Source organism: Pipistrellus kuhlii, unplaced genomic scaffold, assembly GCF_014108245.1.
Source record: "Pipistrellus kuhlii isolate mPipKuh1 unplaced genomic scaffold, mPipKuh1.p scaffold_m20_p_2, whole genome shotgun sequence".
Lineage (NCBI taxonomy): Eukaryota > Metazoa > Chordata > Mammalia > Chiroptera > Vespertilionidae > Pipistrellus > Pipistrellus kuhlii.
The window spans coordinates 168810987-168823299 of NW_023425515.1; the positions used below are offsets into that span (position 1 = coordinate 168810987).

Sequence of the window (12313 nt, forward strand, 5' to 3'; positions counted from 1 at the left end):
AACCGGTCCGCTGCGTGAGGACGCTCAGCCAGTGGGTGCGGCTGGAGGGGGCGGGGCCTGGGCGGCGGCCCTGTTTCCCGGGAGACGGCCGCGCGGAAGAGGCGGGACTAGGGCCCTGGTCACTGGCGGCTCCTGAGGGCCGTGGCCGAGGACCGCGACCCCCGAGAGTCCGCCGGAGCCGGGAGAAGAGCGCGGGGCCGGGTCACTCAACCGCGGGCCCGGCGGCCGGCGGGACAGGGTGGGGCTTGGAAGAGGCGGGCGAGCGGCTCGGCCGGGGGCGGGGCCTGGCCCGGGGGCGGCGGGTCGGAGCCCGGGACCTCGCGGGGGGCGGCGCGGCGGGCCATGCCCGGGGAGTGCCCGTCGCTTTGGGAGCTGGTGGAGGAGCACGTGCCGCCCCCGGAACGGCCCGAAGTGAAGAGGATTCTGGGGGAGACGATGGTGGACCTGAGCCTGGAGCTGCGGGCGGAGGTGGGGCGCGTGGGAAGGTGGGCCGGACCCATGACTCGGGGGATTGCCCAATCTACTCTGGGTTCCTGTGGGGTCTCACCCAGCTCCCTCTTGATTGACTCCCTTTCCTCCCTCCTACCCGCCCCCCCCCCCCCCCCCCAGCCCTTCTCACTCCCGACACCGCCTTCCCCAGTCTCGAGGTGTCTAGCTCTCCCTGCAGGTGGTGATGCTGCGGTCTCTGCTCCGAGAGGCGCGATCCTCCCGAGCCCCCGCCTCCGACCCCTCCGCGCTGCTGGCCCCGCCGCCCCGGCTCCGAGACCTCGTGCGCCGGGAGCTGCGGCAGCTGCTGCAGGCCCTCCGCCAGAAGGCCGTCTGCGAGGGCAGGTGGGAGCCGCAGCGGGGGTGGGGCCCGGCCGCCGGAACCCAGACAGGGGAGTTCCAGCTCGAACCCGGACAAGGGGCCACTTTTCCGCCTTTGGGCCCACTGGGCTCATTACTTCGCCGCCTCTTCGGGCTGAGGTGGAGCGGGGTGGCCTTCGTGTGCACCTTCTGCAGGGACCAGGCCCAGGCGTGGGTCCAGTACAGCCCCAGGGTGCTGCGCTTTGCCTTGGAGGAGCCCGGGGGTGATTTCCCAGCGCAGGAGGCATTCCAGACGCCAGTGGGTGAGCCCAGGTAAAGCGGTGACGGCAGGGGAGGGACCCGGTGTCTGCTTGGCAGAGGACCCCAGCGATTGTTGGGCCCCGCCTGGCTCCGTACAGGAGCGCCTGCTCTGAGGCTGTCGCTGCTGCAGCCCTTGTGCTGGGCATGGGCACAGGAGGGCTGCAGAGGCCCCGAGACACCTGCCCAGCCGGGGGGCCCACAGGCTTCCTGGAGAAGGTGACTGGTTTGGTCTGGGTCTTGGATGAAAGACAGAAGAGCAGATGAAAGAGAGAAGAGCTTTTCGGGAAGAGGGGACACTCTCTGCAAACATGGGCGGGAGGAAAGGAGGCGGGGTCTGGGAATCACGTGTCCCTCGGGCTTACAGAGCCGGAGGAGGGCTGGGAGTGAAGGAGGTACTTGAGCAGGGGGCGAGCTCCTAAGACACGAATGGCAGCAGCTCGTTTTTTTAATTCTCACACAACCCTGTGAGGTCAGTGATGTCCCCGTTTTGCAGAGGAGGAAACTAAAGCTCAGAAAGAACCACCCATTTGCCCAAGGGTGGCGGAGCCCATGTGCAAACCTAGACCCCAGAACGCCTCCCCTTTGTGCCCTGCCATATTGCTTCTGTGGGGAAAGACACACGGTCGTCTCAGAGAGGGGGCGCTGTGTCCGGCAGGCCTTGGGGAGGCCATGCGGTGTGATACTGACTTGGTCTCCCAGCAGCGCCCAGAGAGACCTCCATCTCCTCAAGGACCCCCTGGGCATGGCCAACATTGACCAGGTCGCCAGGCACCTGCGGTGAGGCCCCGAGTGTGTAGTGGGGATGGGAACAGGGAGGGGACTGGGTGGATCTGGAAGTACTGGGGCTACAAGAGAGGAGAGGAGGCAGCATGCCAGCGGGGTAGGGGGGACGGCCCACTAGAGTGAGGCTGAGAGATGGGAAGGGCAGGTTGCTGCCAGAGAGAGGCCAAGTTGGCACGCTGGCAGGGCCATGGCCCGAGGACTTTCACCTTGAGGGGAGGTGGGGGAAAGCACAGAAGAGTTTTAGACAGGGGAAGGGCTGTGATGTGGGGGAGAAAAGGGGCAAGAGGTGTCGTACGGAAGACATGGCAGCGCTGTCCGGGTGGATGCGGTGAGGTGCGCAAGGAGAGGACGCATTCTTCGCGGGAGGAGGCTTTGGCAGGGCTGGAGGGCTGTGCTGGGCAGCAGAGGGCGAGGTGGGCTGAGTGGGGCAGGCCCGGAGGGGGCTGTGGTGGGCTGGAGGCTGGGGCTGGGTGAGGGCTTTGCTGAGACGAGGTCCCGTGGCACTGGCTCCCGCTGCTGCGCTCCCACGTGTCCCAGGGGCCTCCTGGAGGAGGAGTGTCACACCTTGGAGAGGGAGATCCCCGTCCTGCAGGTGAGCTGCAGCCCGCCCCGCCCCAGCCTTTCTGCCGAGTGTCCACAGCCGCCTCTCGCCTGGCGTGTCAGCCCTGAGCACGCGTGTCTGTGTGCGTGCATGCACCTAAAGGCCGTGTGAGTCCTGTATCCGTTTCTCGTGTGTGCGTGACCCCGGAAGCCCAAGTTTCTGGTCAGCACGTTTTAATTAACCTGCTGGGTTCGCTCTCCAGTCTTTTGCCTTCTTCTTTTCCTAAGTCTGGGTCTGGACCAACCACCACCTTGTCAAGCTGCGCTTTTTTTTCTTTTTCTTTTTGGGTGGGGTGGGGTGGGGGGGTGTTCTCCTGGGGGCTGCCCTCAGGTGGTTGAGATGAGAGTGTCCTGGGCCCTGCCAAGGTCTTGCTTGGCCTCTGCATGCCCTGGCCTATCCTGCCCCCGCTGTGGAGCTGGGGCCCTGAGCCAGCTCTCCCCACAGCGCTGCCTGGAAGAGGAGTGCACAAAGGCACGCCGGGCCTCTGAAGCCACCCCCGAGCCCACCCTGGCAGGTGAGGAGCTGGGCAGGCCCCGGGTACCCGGCTTCCTCCCCACGCCTCCCCTGGACGTCCCCTAGAGGAGCTGGGCACCGTGTCTGGCACTCCTCTCCTCCAGAGCTGCAGGAGCAGAAGACAGCCATGCAGCAGGAGCTGCAGGCACCGCTGCCGCCTTCCTGTGTCTCCCCCAGCCACAGGTAAACCAGGGCCGACGGGCGGCCGCACGGGGTGGGCTGAGAGTCGGGCTATGGCCCTCTCATGGCGACTCCTTGTTCAGGCAGCAGCCCTCGGGGTCCTCCAGCCAGGGCCTCCGACCCCTGCCTCGCCTCCGCGGAGCTGCTGGAGTTTGGGCGAGGCCTCTCCAGTGCCACCTGCCCGCTCCTCCTCTGGAACGCAGGCCTCAGGGCCCGGCTGCCGCCTGCCGCTGGGGACGGAAGCTCCCGTGCAGCCCCCAGGAAAGGCCAGCGTCCACCTCGGTGTCCAGCGCGGTGCCCCGGGCCCCGTCCTGACAGCCGGCCACCGCGTTGGCTTCCGGGACTCGCCCCACCTGCTACTTACTGCCGCCTCTCAGTTGCCATGGCCTCGCCTGCTTCAGGTCTTGTCTTGGATGGGACCCCAAGGTCCTGTCCGTTGGTCCAACCCTCCTCCCGCCCCCTCGCCAAGCTCCTGGTATCTGGTCCTGACCAGTCACAGCCTTCGGCCTTTCTCCTCCCAGGCTTTCACAGAAGCCTGGGCGTAGACAGTGCAGAGGGCGCACCCCGGCCCCAGCTCTTGTCTCTCTGCGGGACTCAGACAAAGCACAGAGGCAGCTCAGAGACGGGAATAGAAATTTCATTAAAATCTATGGACTTTAAAATCCTAGTGGTGCACGGATGGACTGGGGTGGGCGGCGCACCGTTATTGCTACGGAGAATTAGAGGCGGCTCTTCCGGGGCTGTCACTGCACAGAGGGACGTGGAGGACGGACACACCGACACGGCAGGGCTTGGGGAAGGAGATCTGGCTCCAGAGAGGGGACGGTGCACACGGCCTGGAGCCATTTGGCACATGATCAAGGGGAGCCCGATCTGGGAAGACGGGCCCTTCAGCCTGGCGGCGGGAGCAGGGAAAGGGGGTGTCATGTAGGGTCCCTTCCCCTGGGCTCTGGGCTCTGAGCTCCACCCTCCTGTGAGCAGCACTCCTCCCCGGCCCAGGGGAACCAGTGCTTTGGGCAGGCTGCTGAGTCAGGGGCCTCCGCTCACTGGGCCTGGCAGCTGGGGCTGCCACGGGGCCAGGAAACCCCAGAGCAGCCGAGTGAGGTGCAGGCAGGCCTGGAAGACAGATGGGGCCTGAGGCCTGGGGTGAAGGGCGTGGCAACCACAGATAAGACAGTTCTTACAAAAATAATTACACAGACAAACAGGGCTGCGGTGGGAGGGAGGGACACAGCCTGACAAGTAACACTGCACAGCCCCGTCCCCTCACCCTGCCCCCAGGTGGGAAGATCCGAATTTGCCCGGCAGAGGCCGGGATCTGCTCCGAGGGCAGGAACACTGGTCGGAGGCTGGTGGCCCAAGGACAGGGACAGGCAGGGGCTCAGCCAGAGACTCAGCTCGGGGCAGCGTGCGGGGGCGTCGGAGGCCACAGAAGCATGGCAGGCCTCTGGGGACCTGGCCCGAGACCCCTTCAAAGTGCTTTAGCGCCCAGCCGGCAGCCCCGCCTCCTCCCTCTCCTGGCCCAGCTTCCACCTTGGCATCCGAAGGACCTGTAAACACTGGGGACACGAGCACAAATGACCGCCCTAGCGGTGGTGGCCAAGGTGACAGCAGTCGCCCTGCGCAGGGCACGGCGGGGCAGGCGGTGACACCCGTCCGTCCGCTGCCTCCCCAGTCTCTGCGGCAGGAGCACAGGTGGGGCTGGGCCCTCCCAGCAGCCGTGCTCATATCCGGGAGTCCTGCAGGCGGCTTCCGTTACTGCCCACCAGGGGGATGCTACTGCCCACGAGGGGGAGCTGGGCCTTGTCCGGGTGCAGTGGCTGGACCTCCAGCCCGTCTTCGGGGGAGGGCAGCATGATGGGGGCATAGCGCCCAGTCCGGTGCTCCAGCAGGGCGGGGCCCCAGTCTCGACTTGGCTTTGTGGCATTTTTCAAACGCTGTTGGGGGGCGGGGAGGGGGAAGCAAGGCATGTCAGAGGAGGGCCCTTACACCCCAATGATCTGCCCCGTCCCAGTTCATGGGCGCCCCTCACCTGGAGGAGCGTGTCCCCGTCCGTGCGGCACAGCTGGAACAGGGCGTAGAGTGGGATGCAAATGACGGAGGACAGCGCCATGAGGAAGCCGATGGCCACCGCCCAGCCTGGGTACTGGTAGTGGTTATAGGTGATTGGCCGGTACTGGATCACCGTGAAGATGAGGATGAACTGCAGAGAGTGGGGGTAAGAATGGGCATCAGCCCCACCCAGGCCTCCTATTAGCACCCCCTCCCTTCCTCTCTAGTTTCACAAGATAAAATAAGAGGCATTTGAGGGAAGGCAGGACCAATGCCAATGTTTGGGTGGTGCAAGAAGCAGATAGATGGAACCGGGGTCCAGGGCGCGACAGCGTGTACGTACGATGGAAGGGGAGAGGTCTGGCTTCCCCATGATTCCGGTCGGCCAGGGAACCACTAAGCTGCTGTCTGTCACCTTTGGAAGTCACTTCTGCTCAAAGACACTGCCGCTCCCTACAGCCTTTCGAAGTGAGGCCTGATCCCTGGCCTTCAGGGCTCTTGCTGCCTCACGTGGAGGCCTCAGCTTATCTTTTTGGCCAGATTGCCCTGGTCTCAGGGTCTCGGCCACACCCAGCGTTCCTACCCTTTCCATTTACTCTGGAGAATCCTCCACCGCATCTAAACAAATACCATCTCCTCCGAGAAGCCACTCCCTCCCAGGCCAGTGTGGCTCAGTTGGTTGGGCGTCTTCCCGTGCACCAGAAGGTTGCACGCTCGATTCTAAGTCAGGGCACATACCCAGGTTGCTGGTTCGATCCCCAGTGGGGGTATTTGCGGGAGGCAACCGATCCATGTTCCTCTCACCAATGTTTCTCTTTCTCTTTCTCCCTTTCTCTCTCTAAAATCAATGATTGGGTGATTATTTTTTAAATAAGTAAATAAATTAGTAAATGAAATGAATAGAAGCCTCTCCAGATTTCCCATCTCCGCCCCCTGGAAGGCTTTTCCCATCTGCTAAGCATTTATTTAATAGTCCCCATGCACCCGGGCACTCCTGAGATGGCATCAGCTCGGGCTCTCCCGTGCCCAGCACATTGCCTGGCACAACCTCATTTGCTGATTTGAACTGACTTGTGCAGAGAGGAGAGAGTAGGAGGGAGAGAAGGCGAAGCCCCTGGTCTCTGGGCAGCCTGGGGAGGCTCCTAAGGCTGGGCGTGGTGCGTGGCTGGCCCGGGATGCTTTGGAAAGAGGCGAGATGAGAAACGGAAAACCTAAAGGATGTGAGGAACTCCGTATGGTGTCAGATGGGCACTGACTTACCTGGGTGATCACTCTGTAAAGTATATAAATATCGAACCACTATGTTGTACACTGAAACTAACAGAATATCGTGTGTCAACTATAAATAAAAAATAAAACTAAAGGAAGCAGAAAGTTGATGGATGGGCCGATGGCTCATGGGCCACCCAGAGGGGCTCAGCATTCGCCTCCTGAGCGCTCAGCTGAGCCCTAAAGCTCAGTCTCCCCCAGCCTTCCAGTGACCGAATTCTGGAGGTCAAGACCCACATCCATTGTGAGGGCCCTTCCCCGGACACTGCGCATAGTAGGAGCTTATAACAAGTTTCCTGAACGAACCTAGAACCTGATCTAGGTGTGGACAAATCCCTTCACTGAGCTGGCAAAGGAAGGAGTTTGTCAAAAAGCCTTTCAGAAATGTATACACAGCCCCGACTAGTTTTCCTCAGTGATTAGAGTGTCATCCCACAGACCAAAGGGTCTCGGGTTCGATTCTGGTCAAGGGCACATACCTGGGTTGTAAATTTGATCCCCGGGCAGGAGGCAACCAATCGTTGTGTCTCTTTCACATCTATGTTTCTCTCCCTCTCTCTCTCTCTCTCTCTCTCTCTCTCTCTCTCTCTCCCTCTCTCTCTCAATTCCACTCTTTCATTGAAAAAAATATACTCAGGTGAGAATGAACAAAAAGAAATGTAAAACCATGTTTCCACAGGGCCTGGAGTCCTCACCTTATTTTTTTGTTTTTAACATATATATATATTTTTTTCTTTTTAGAGAAGAGAGAGGGAGAGCTAGAAACATCAATGATGAGAGAGCATCATTAATCAGCTGCTTCTTGCATGCCCTCACTGGGCATGTGCCCCTGACTGGAATCAAACCCGGGACCCTTCACTCTGCAGGCTGATGCTCTATCCACTGAGCCAAACCGGCTAGAGCTTCTCACCTTATATTTTAACTTCAGCCTGACTGTCTGTGCACAGAGAGGACACTGCCCACTTTGCCTAGCTCGATGACACTGGAGCCAGGCCGAGGCTGCCCCTGCGGGTCCTTCTTGTGCCCCCCTCCTTCCTGCCTCCTGACCTGCTCCACGTCTCTCCCCAGGGTGGCAGCCTCCCCGGAGCTGTGGGGGGTGAGCTCCCCTCAGGCAGGGCCTGGGCCCCACAGGGGACGGCGCTTAGTGGCAGTGCCTGCCCTCCCGGCCTCTCACCACTACCGGAGACTTCCGCTCCTCCTGTTTCAAAGCTGGGCCAGTGGCCAGAGCTGGTGCCTGTGCCAGGCTCAGGGAAAATCCCACACCCCATGTGGTGGAGGCCTCAGCCCTCAGGGGCCTTTTGTTCAGAAACATGAGCCAAAGTGAAAACCCGTTGCCGAGCTCCCTGTGGCACAGGAGTCGGGTGTGACAGGGGCATGGCTCTGGACACTGCCCTCGCCCTGGGCTGACCCCTCTGTCACTCAGAGACGGCCCTGCCTCTTCTCTGTGGACTGACCATTACCCTACCAAACCCCTTGTGCTCCCACTTCCCACCCTGAGCATAAAGGAGCAAAATCTAAAGGAAGTAATAGCTCCTCCCGGTGGTGGTTTGTAGAGTGGCGCTGGCCCACCACGCAGACTCCAGACTGGACTACCTGCGTAGGGTAGTGGCACTGCCTCTTATTGGCTGAGTAGCCTTGGGTCAGATACTTAACATCTCCATGCCTCAGTTTCCGCATCTGTCAAGTGGGGATCATAGTGATACCTCTGAGAGTTGTATTAGTACATCTTATAAATAAAAGCCCACTATGCTAAGTGTCCAATTGTCCGGTTGTCTGTTCAATCAATCAAAGTGTAATATGCTAAGGATATGCTAAGGCCACTCAATTGCTCGTATGATGTGCACTGACCACCAGGGAGCAGATTCTCCGACCAGTAGGTTAGCTTGGTGCTGAGGTCTGGCTGATCAGGACTGAGTGAGGTGGCCTGGACATGCCCTGGAGCCCTCCTGTGGTCCCTCCCTGGCTGGCCAACCTCTGTGTCCCTCCCTGTTCCCAATTGTGCACCAGTGGGGTCCCTTGGCCTGGCCTGTGCCCTCTTACAATCTGGGACCCCTCAGGGGATATCAGAGAGCTGATTTTGGCCTGATCCCAAATAATAACTAACTCACTAGAGGCCTGGTGCACAAATTCCCAGTGTGTAGAAAGTGTCTGGGAGTTCTTGCCACTAATTCAGCTCCCAGATGGGTTTCCCAGGTGCTGGTATTGGTGGTAACCAAGACTTCCCTCTCCCAAGTCAGCCCACTGCAGTGCCTGAACGGTTTACAGGCTTTCCCTGATCCTGAGCTGACAGCTGACTCTGGTGCAGCCTGCTTCCGGGACACTCACGCATTCACACCACAGACACCGGGCACCTGGAGCACCTCGGCTGTGATGGGTTGGAGAACGATGCTCAGTGAGGCTGACACCAATATCAGTCATGGTTCCTGAGGTCCCTCCAGGGCCCAGGGAGGAAGGGCCGATTCAGCTGCTGCCAGACTGCTGTCTCCTGCCACTCAGATTCGGGGTTCCGTGCTCCCTTCAGAACTCAAGGCGAGGGCTAGGGTGGTTCTGAGCCTCCGCACGCCTGTCTGACTCTACGCCACCTCCTTAGACTACAAGGGCCAGAGCGTGGGGCCTCATGGGAGCTCTGGTTCCCACGAGAAGGACACCGGCCAAGAGGCCACAGGATGAGTGAGAGGCTGGCCCCAGGAACTTACGAAGATAATAGCTGGGGAGACGAAGCGCCAGCAGATCTGGAAGAAGAAGGGCGGTGGGAACCCCAGCATCATCTTGATGTCCTGAAAGTAGTTCTGGTGCCCTGGAGAGAGGGGCGTCAGTGGCCGGGCAGGACGGTGTGGGCGGCCCGGGGCTGGGGCGCGCGCGGGAGGCCGCGGCAGGTTGGGCACTTACCGTAGATGTACATGATGGACACACACATGATGCAGGAGATGACGACCAAGGAGAAGCTGGCCGCATAGTTGTCCATTAGCAGCAGCCAGTAGATGCCTGCCTGCGGGCCAGCGGGCAGCCGAGTCAGGGTCTGTGGCTGGGTTCCCAGACCCGGCGCCCCCTCGCGTCCTGGCAACACCAGCCCAGCCTCCCCCCCCATCGGTTCTTACTTGGCTGGTGAGGGGGATGCCCAGCAGGAAGCCGGCCACGGCCACGCCCAAGGTCACATAGGTCTTTTTCTGCAGGATCCACTCGTTCCCCACCTCATCCACAATGGCTGTCACCAGCGTCTCTAGGAGGCAGAACTGCAGGGATGGCCGTCAGAGGAGGAGCCCAGGCTCTGCGCCTTCCCCGCTTCCCGATGCACACCACCTACCTGGGTGCCCAGCCCCAGCAAGATGAGCATGAAGAAGAAGAGCAGGGACCAGAGCGGGGAGATGGGCAGCAGGGTGAGGGCCTCTGGGTAGGCCACAAAGGCCAAGCCAGGGCCATGGTCTGCCACGCGGGACACGTCCACACCCAGGTGATTGGCCATGAAGCCCAGGATGGAGAAGATGACGAAGCCAGCATAGACGCTGGTGGCACAGTTCGTGATGCTGATGATGACGCTATCCCTGGTGGGGAGGAAAACGGGCCAATTCAGGGCATACGGCTTGCTCCCCTCTGCCCGATTTGGGCCAGAAGAGGACTCGGAGACAGGGAAAGTTCTAGGGATGGAGGTGTCTGCCGGAAGCCAACGCCAGCATGTCAGCAGGGCTGAATCATCTGGAAATGGCTGAGGGCATTTCCCCAAACCTGAAAAGGATGCAAAAATGATTGCTTGCTGCCAGGCAGCTGAGGGCATTTCAATCTACATGTTATTGCTTCCTACTGGCTAAACACCTGAACAGCTGTAGGCAAATTCTCCAGTCTGACAATGGATTCTGTACACCAAACTCTGGCCTTTAGTGTGTATATCTCCACCTTGCCTTAGGACAATTTGTGTTAATAAAAAGCAAGGGGTCCTGCCGGGACCGGTTTGGCTCAATGGATAGAGCATCGGCTTGGGGACTGAAGGGTCCCGGGTTCGATTCCGGTCAAGGGCATGTACCTTGGTTGCGGGCATATCCCCAGTAGGGGGTGTGCAAGAGGCAGCTGATCGATGACACTCTCTCATCGATGTTTCTAACTATCTCTCTCCCTTCCTCTCTGTATAAAAATCAATAAAATATATTAAAAAAAAAAAAAAAAAAAAGCAAGGGGTCCTGAGACAGAAGAGAACTTAATTCCTTTCGATACGTCTTCTCTGGCTCCCCATAACGCCTTTCAAAATTATGTTTCGTCTCTGGGCTCTTTAATAATTTACACACAGCGCTTCTCCAGGTTCCTGAACCCTTCTCGATGCTGGATTAAGACCACCAGCAGGTGTCCCCGACCTCTATACTGGTCCACTCTGGACCTTTTTAAGTGGGCCTGAGGCTCCTGAGTCCCCATAGGTCCCTGGGACATCACTGTCCCTACCCCTCTTCTCTCTGCTGCCAAGGTTCTCTCTCCATCCTTGATGACCTGACCAGACCCAGCGTTCCCAGGACCTCCAGGCCATGAGTGGGAGGGAGGGCCCTGGTGGGCCAGGCCGAGGAGAGGGCAGGGAATGGGCCCAGGGCTGGCGGGAGTCTCACCGGTAGCAGTTGTTGTGGAACTTGTTGTAGGAAGCCATGGTGATGAGGCCTCCCCACGCGCAGCCCAGGGAGTAGAAGATCTGGGAGGCGGCGTCCCCCCACACCTGTGGAAAGGGAGCTGTGGTCAGAGGCAGGCGCCTCCCTGCCCCGCCCCGTCCCTTCCGGGTGGCCCACGGCGTCCCACCTTGGCCTCCAGAATCTTGTCCCACTGTGGGGTCAGGTAGTACATGATGCCTGTGAAGGCTCCTTCCAGGGTCACGCCGCGGACGAACAGGATGGTCAGCACCACGTAGGGAAATGTGGCCGTGAAGTACACCACCTGCGCGAGACAGGCCCGCTGTGCTCCTCTGGGCTCTTCCTGCGGTGCCTGCCCCGCCCCCGCCCCCACCTGCCTCAGCCACCACTCATCCCTCCCGTGGCCCTTCATCACCCCCTCCACACACACACACACACACACACACACACACGCACACACACACGCACCCCCACACACACACACGCACACACACGCACACACACCCCCACACGCACACACACACATAAGCGCGGGCACACACACACATGCACACACACACACACACACACGCACAGCCAGGCAGGCAGGGGAGGCAGGCCTTCCTGGGGGCATAGACCCTGAGACCCTGGCAGGGGGGCACTTACTTTCCCTGAAGACTTGACCCCTCGGATGAGGCAGAGGAACACGACCACCCAGGAGACACAGAGGCAGCCGAGGAGGGGCAGCCTCACCTCCCCGAAGTTGCCGATGTCGTCGGACAGCTTCAGCACGTAGAGCCTGGGAAGGGGAGACGGCACTGAGCGGCAGCCCCATGCCCAGCAGCACATGCCCAAGGCCCAGGCCGAGCCCGGCAGCTCCCGACTTTCTCACAAGCTCCTAGGAGCCCACAAATTATGCAGCTGGGTTTGTCAACGTGACTGCCTCCTTCGGGTCGTTATTGCCAAGCGGCCTTTTCTAGCTCCCCTGCTCAGAATTGCAGCCCAGCACTCCTTACCCACCGCTTTGCTATCATTTCCTCTGCAGCACATGTCTCCTTCCATTATACCATAAAGTTTACCTGTTTATTTTGTCATCTTTCCTCTATGAAGGCAGGGGTTTTTGTTTTGTTAACTGATGTATCCCCTAGTGCCCAGCACGGTGTCTGGCACACAGCAGTGCTCAATACATATTTGTTGAATGAATCAATGGATGAACATTGTGGTAGAA

General features: G+C 60.1%; 2 protein-coding genes and 1 long non-coding RNA gene across 16 annotated transcripts in view; 2 read left to right on the forward strand and 1 right to left on the reverse strand.

Annotated features, from left to right (window-relative positions):
• Window positions 1–78: 78 nt before the first annotated feature.
• CCDC24 (coiled-coil domain containing 24) lies at window positions 79–4367 on the forward strand. Of its 9 annotated transcripts, none has more exons than XM_036445014.2 (8): window positions 81–468; window positions 668–831; window positions 1003–1119; window positions 1807–1884; window positions 2428–2482; window positions 2936–3005; window positions 3109–3187; window positions 3268–3638. In XM_036445014.2, exons 1-8 carry the CDS (start codon window positions 343–345, stop codon window positions 3497–3499), a joined length of 921 nt encoding a protein of 306 aa, XP_036300907.1. In that variant the 5' UTR covers window positions 81–342; the 3' UTR covers window positions 3500–3638. The 9 variants fall into 9 exon arrangements, with proteins under 9 accessions (XP_045440699.1, XP_045440700.1, XP_036300907.1 ...); XM_045584745.1 differs by having other exon boundaries at window positions 1810–1884; XM_045584737.1 differs by having other exon boundaries at window positions 89–468; window positions 2428–2598; window positions 3268–4367.
• The window catches only part of SLC6A9 (solute carrier family 6 member 9), a 35347-nt gene continuing 26834 nt past the window's right edge, over window positions 3801–12313 (reverse strand). For all 6 annotated transcript variants that reach the window (XM_036445007.2, XM_036445008.2, XM_045584734.1 and 3 more), the window contains 9 exons: window positions 11752–11884; window positions 11276–11410; window positions 11092–11195; window positions 9810–10047; window positions 9604–9738; window positions 9395–9494; window positions 9202–9302; window positions 5217–5387; window positions 3801–5121 (listed from right to left, as the gene is read on the reverse strand). In XM_036445007.2, coding sequence (XP_036300900.1) covers window positions 4909–5121; window positions 5217–5387; window positions 9202–9302; window positions 9395–9494; window positions 9604–9738; window positions 9810–10047; window positions 11092–11195; window positions 11276–11410; window positions 11752–11884 — 1330 coding nt within the window. In that variant the 3' untranslated portion in view covers window positions 3801–4908. The remainder of the gene's footprint in view (window positions 5122–5216; window positions 5388–9201; window positions 9303–9394; window positions 9495–9603; window positions 9739–9809; window positions 10048–11091; window positions 11196–11275; window positions 11411–11751; window positions 11885–12313) is intronic.
• The window catches only part of LOC118722893, a 28104-nt gene continuing 26459 nt past the window's right edge, over window positions 10669–12313 (forward strand). Inside the window, exon 1 of the long non-coding RNA XR_004989160.2 lies at window positions 10669–10839. This is a non-coding gene — a long non-coding RNA (uncharacterized LOC118722893). The remainder of the gene's footprint in view (window positions 10840–12313) is intronic.

What these genes read in the sequence shown, in the direction of transcription:
- CCDC24 (XM_045584737.1), top strand. Translation starts at nt 343, where the DNA reads ATGCCCGGGGAGTGCCCGTCGCTTTGGGAGCTGGTGGAGGAGCACGTG. An exon ending in GCCTGGAGCTGCGGGCGGAG is followed by an intron (nt 469 to 667) that starts GTGGGGCGCGTG and finishes CTCTCCCTGCAG; the next exon opens with GTGGTGATGCTGCGGTCTCT. An exon ending in AAGGCCGTCTGCGAGGGCAG is followed by an intron (nt 832 to 1,002) that starts GTGGGAGCCGCA and finishes CACCTTCTGCAG; the next exon opens with GGACCAGGCCCAGGCGTGGG.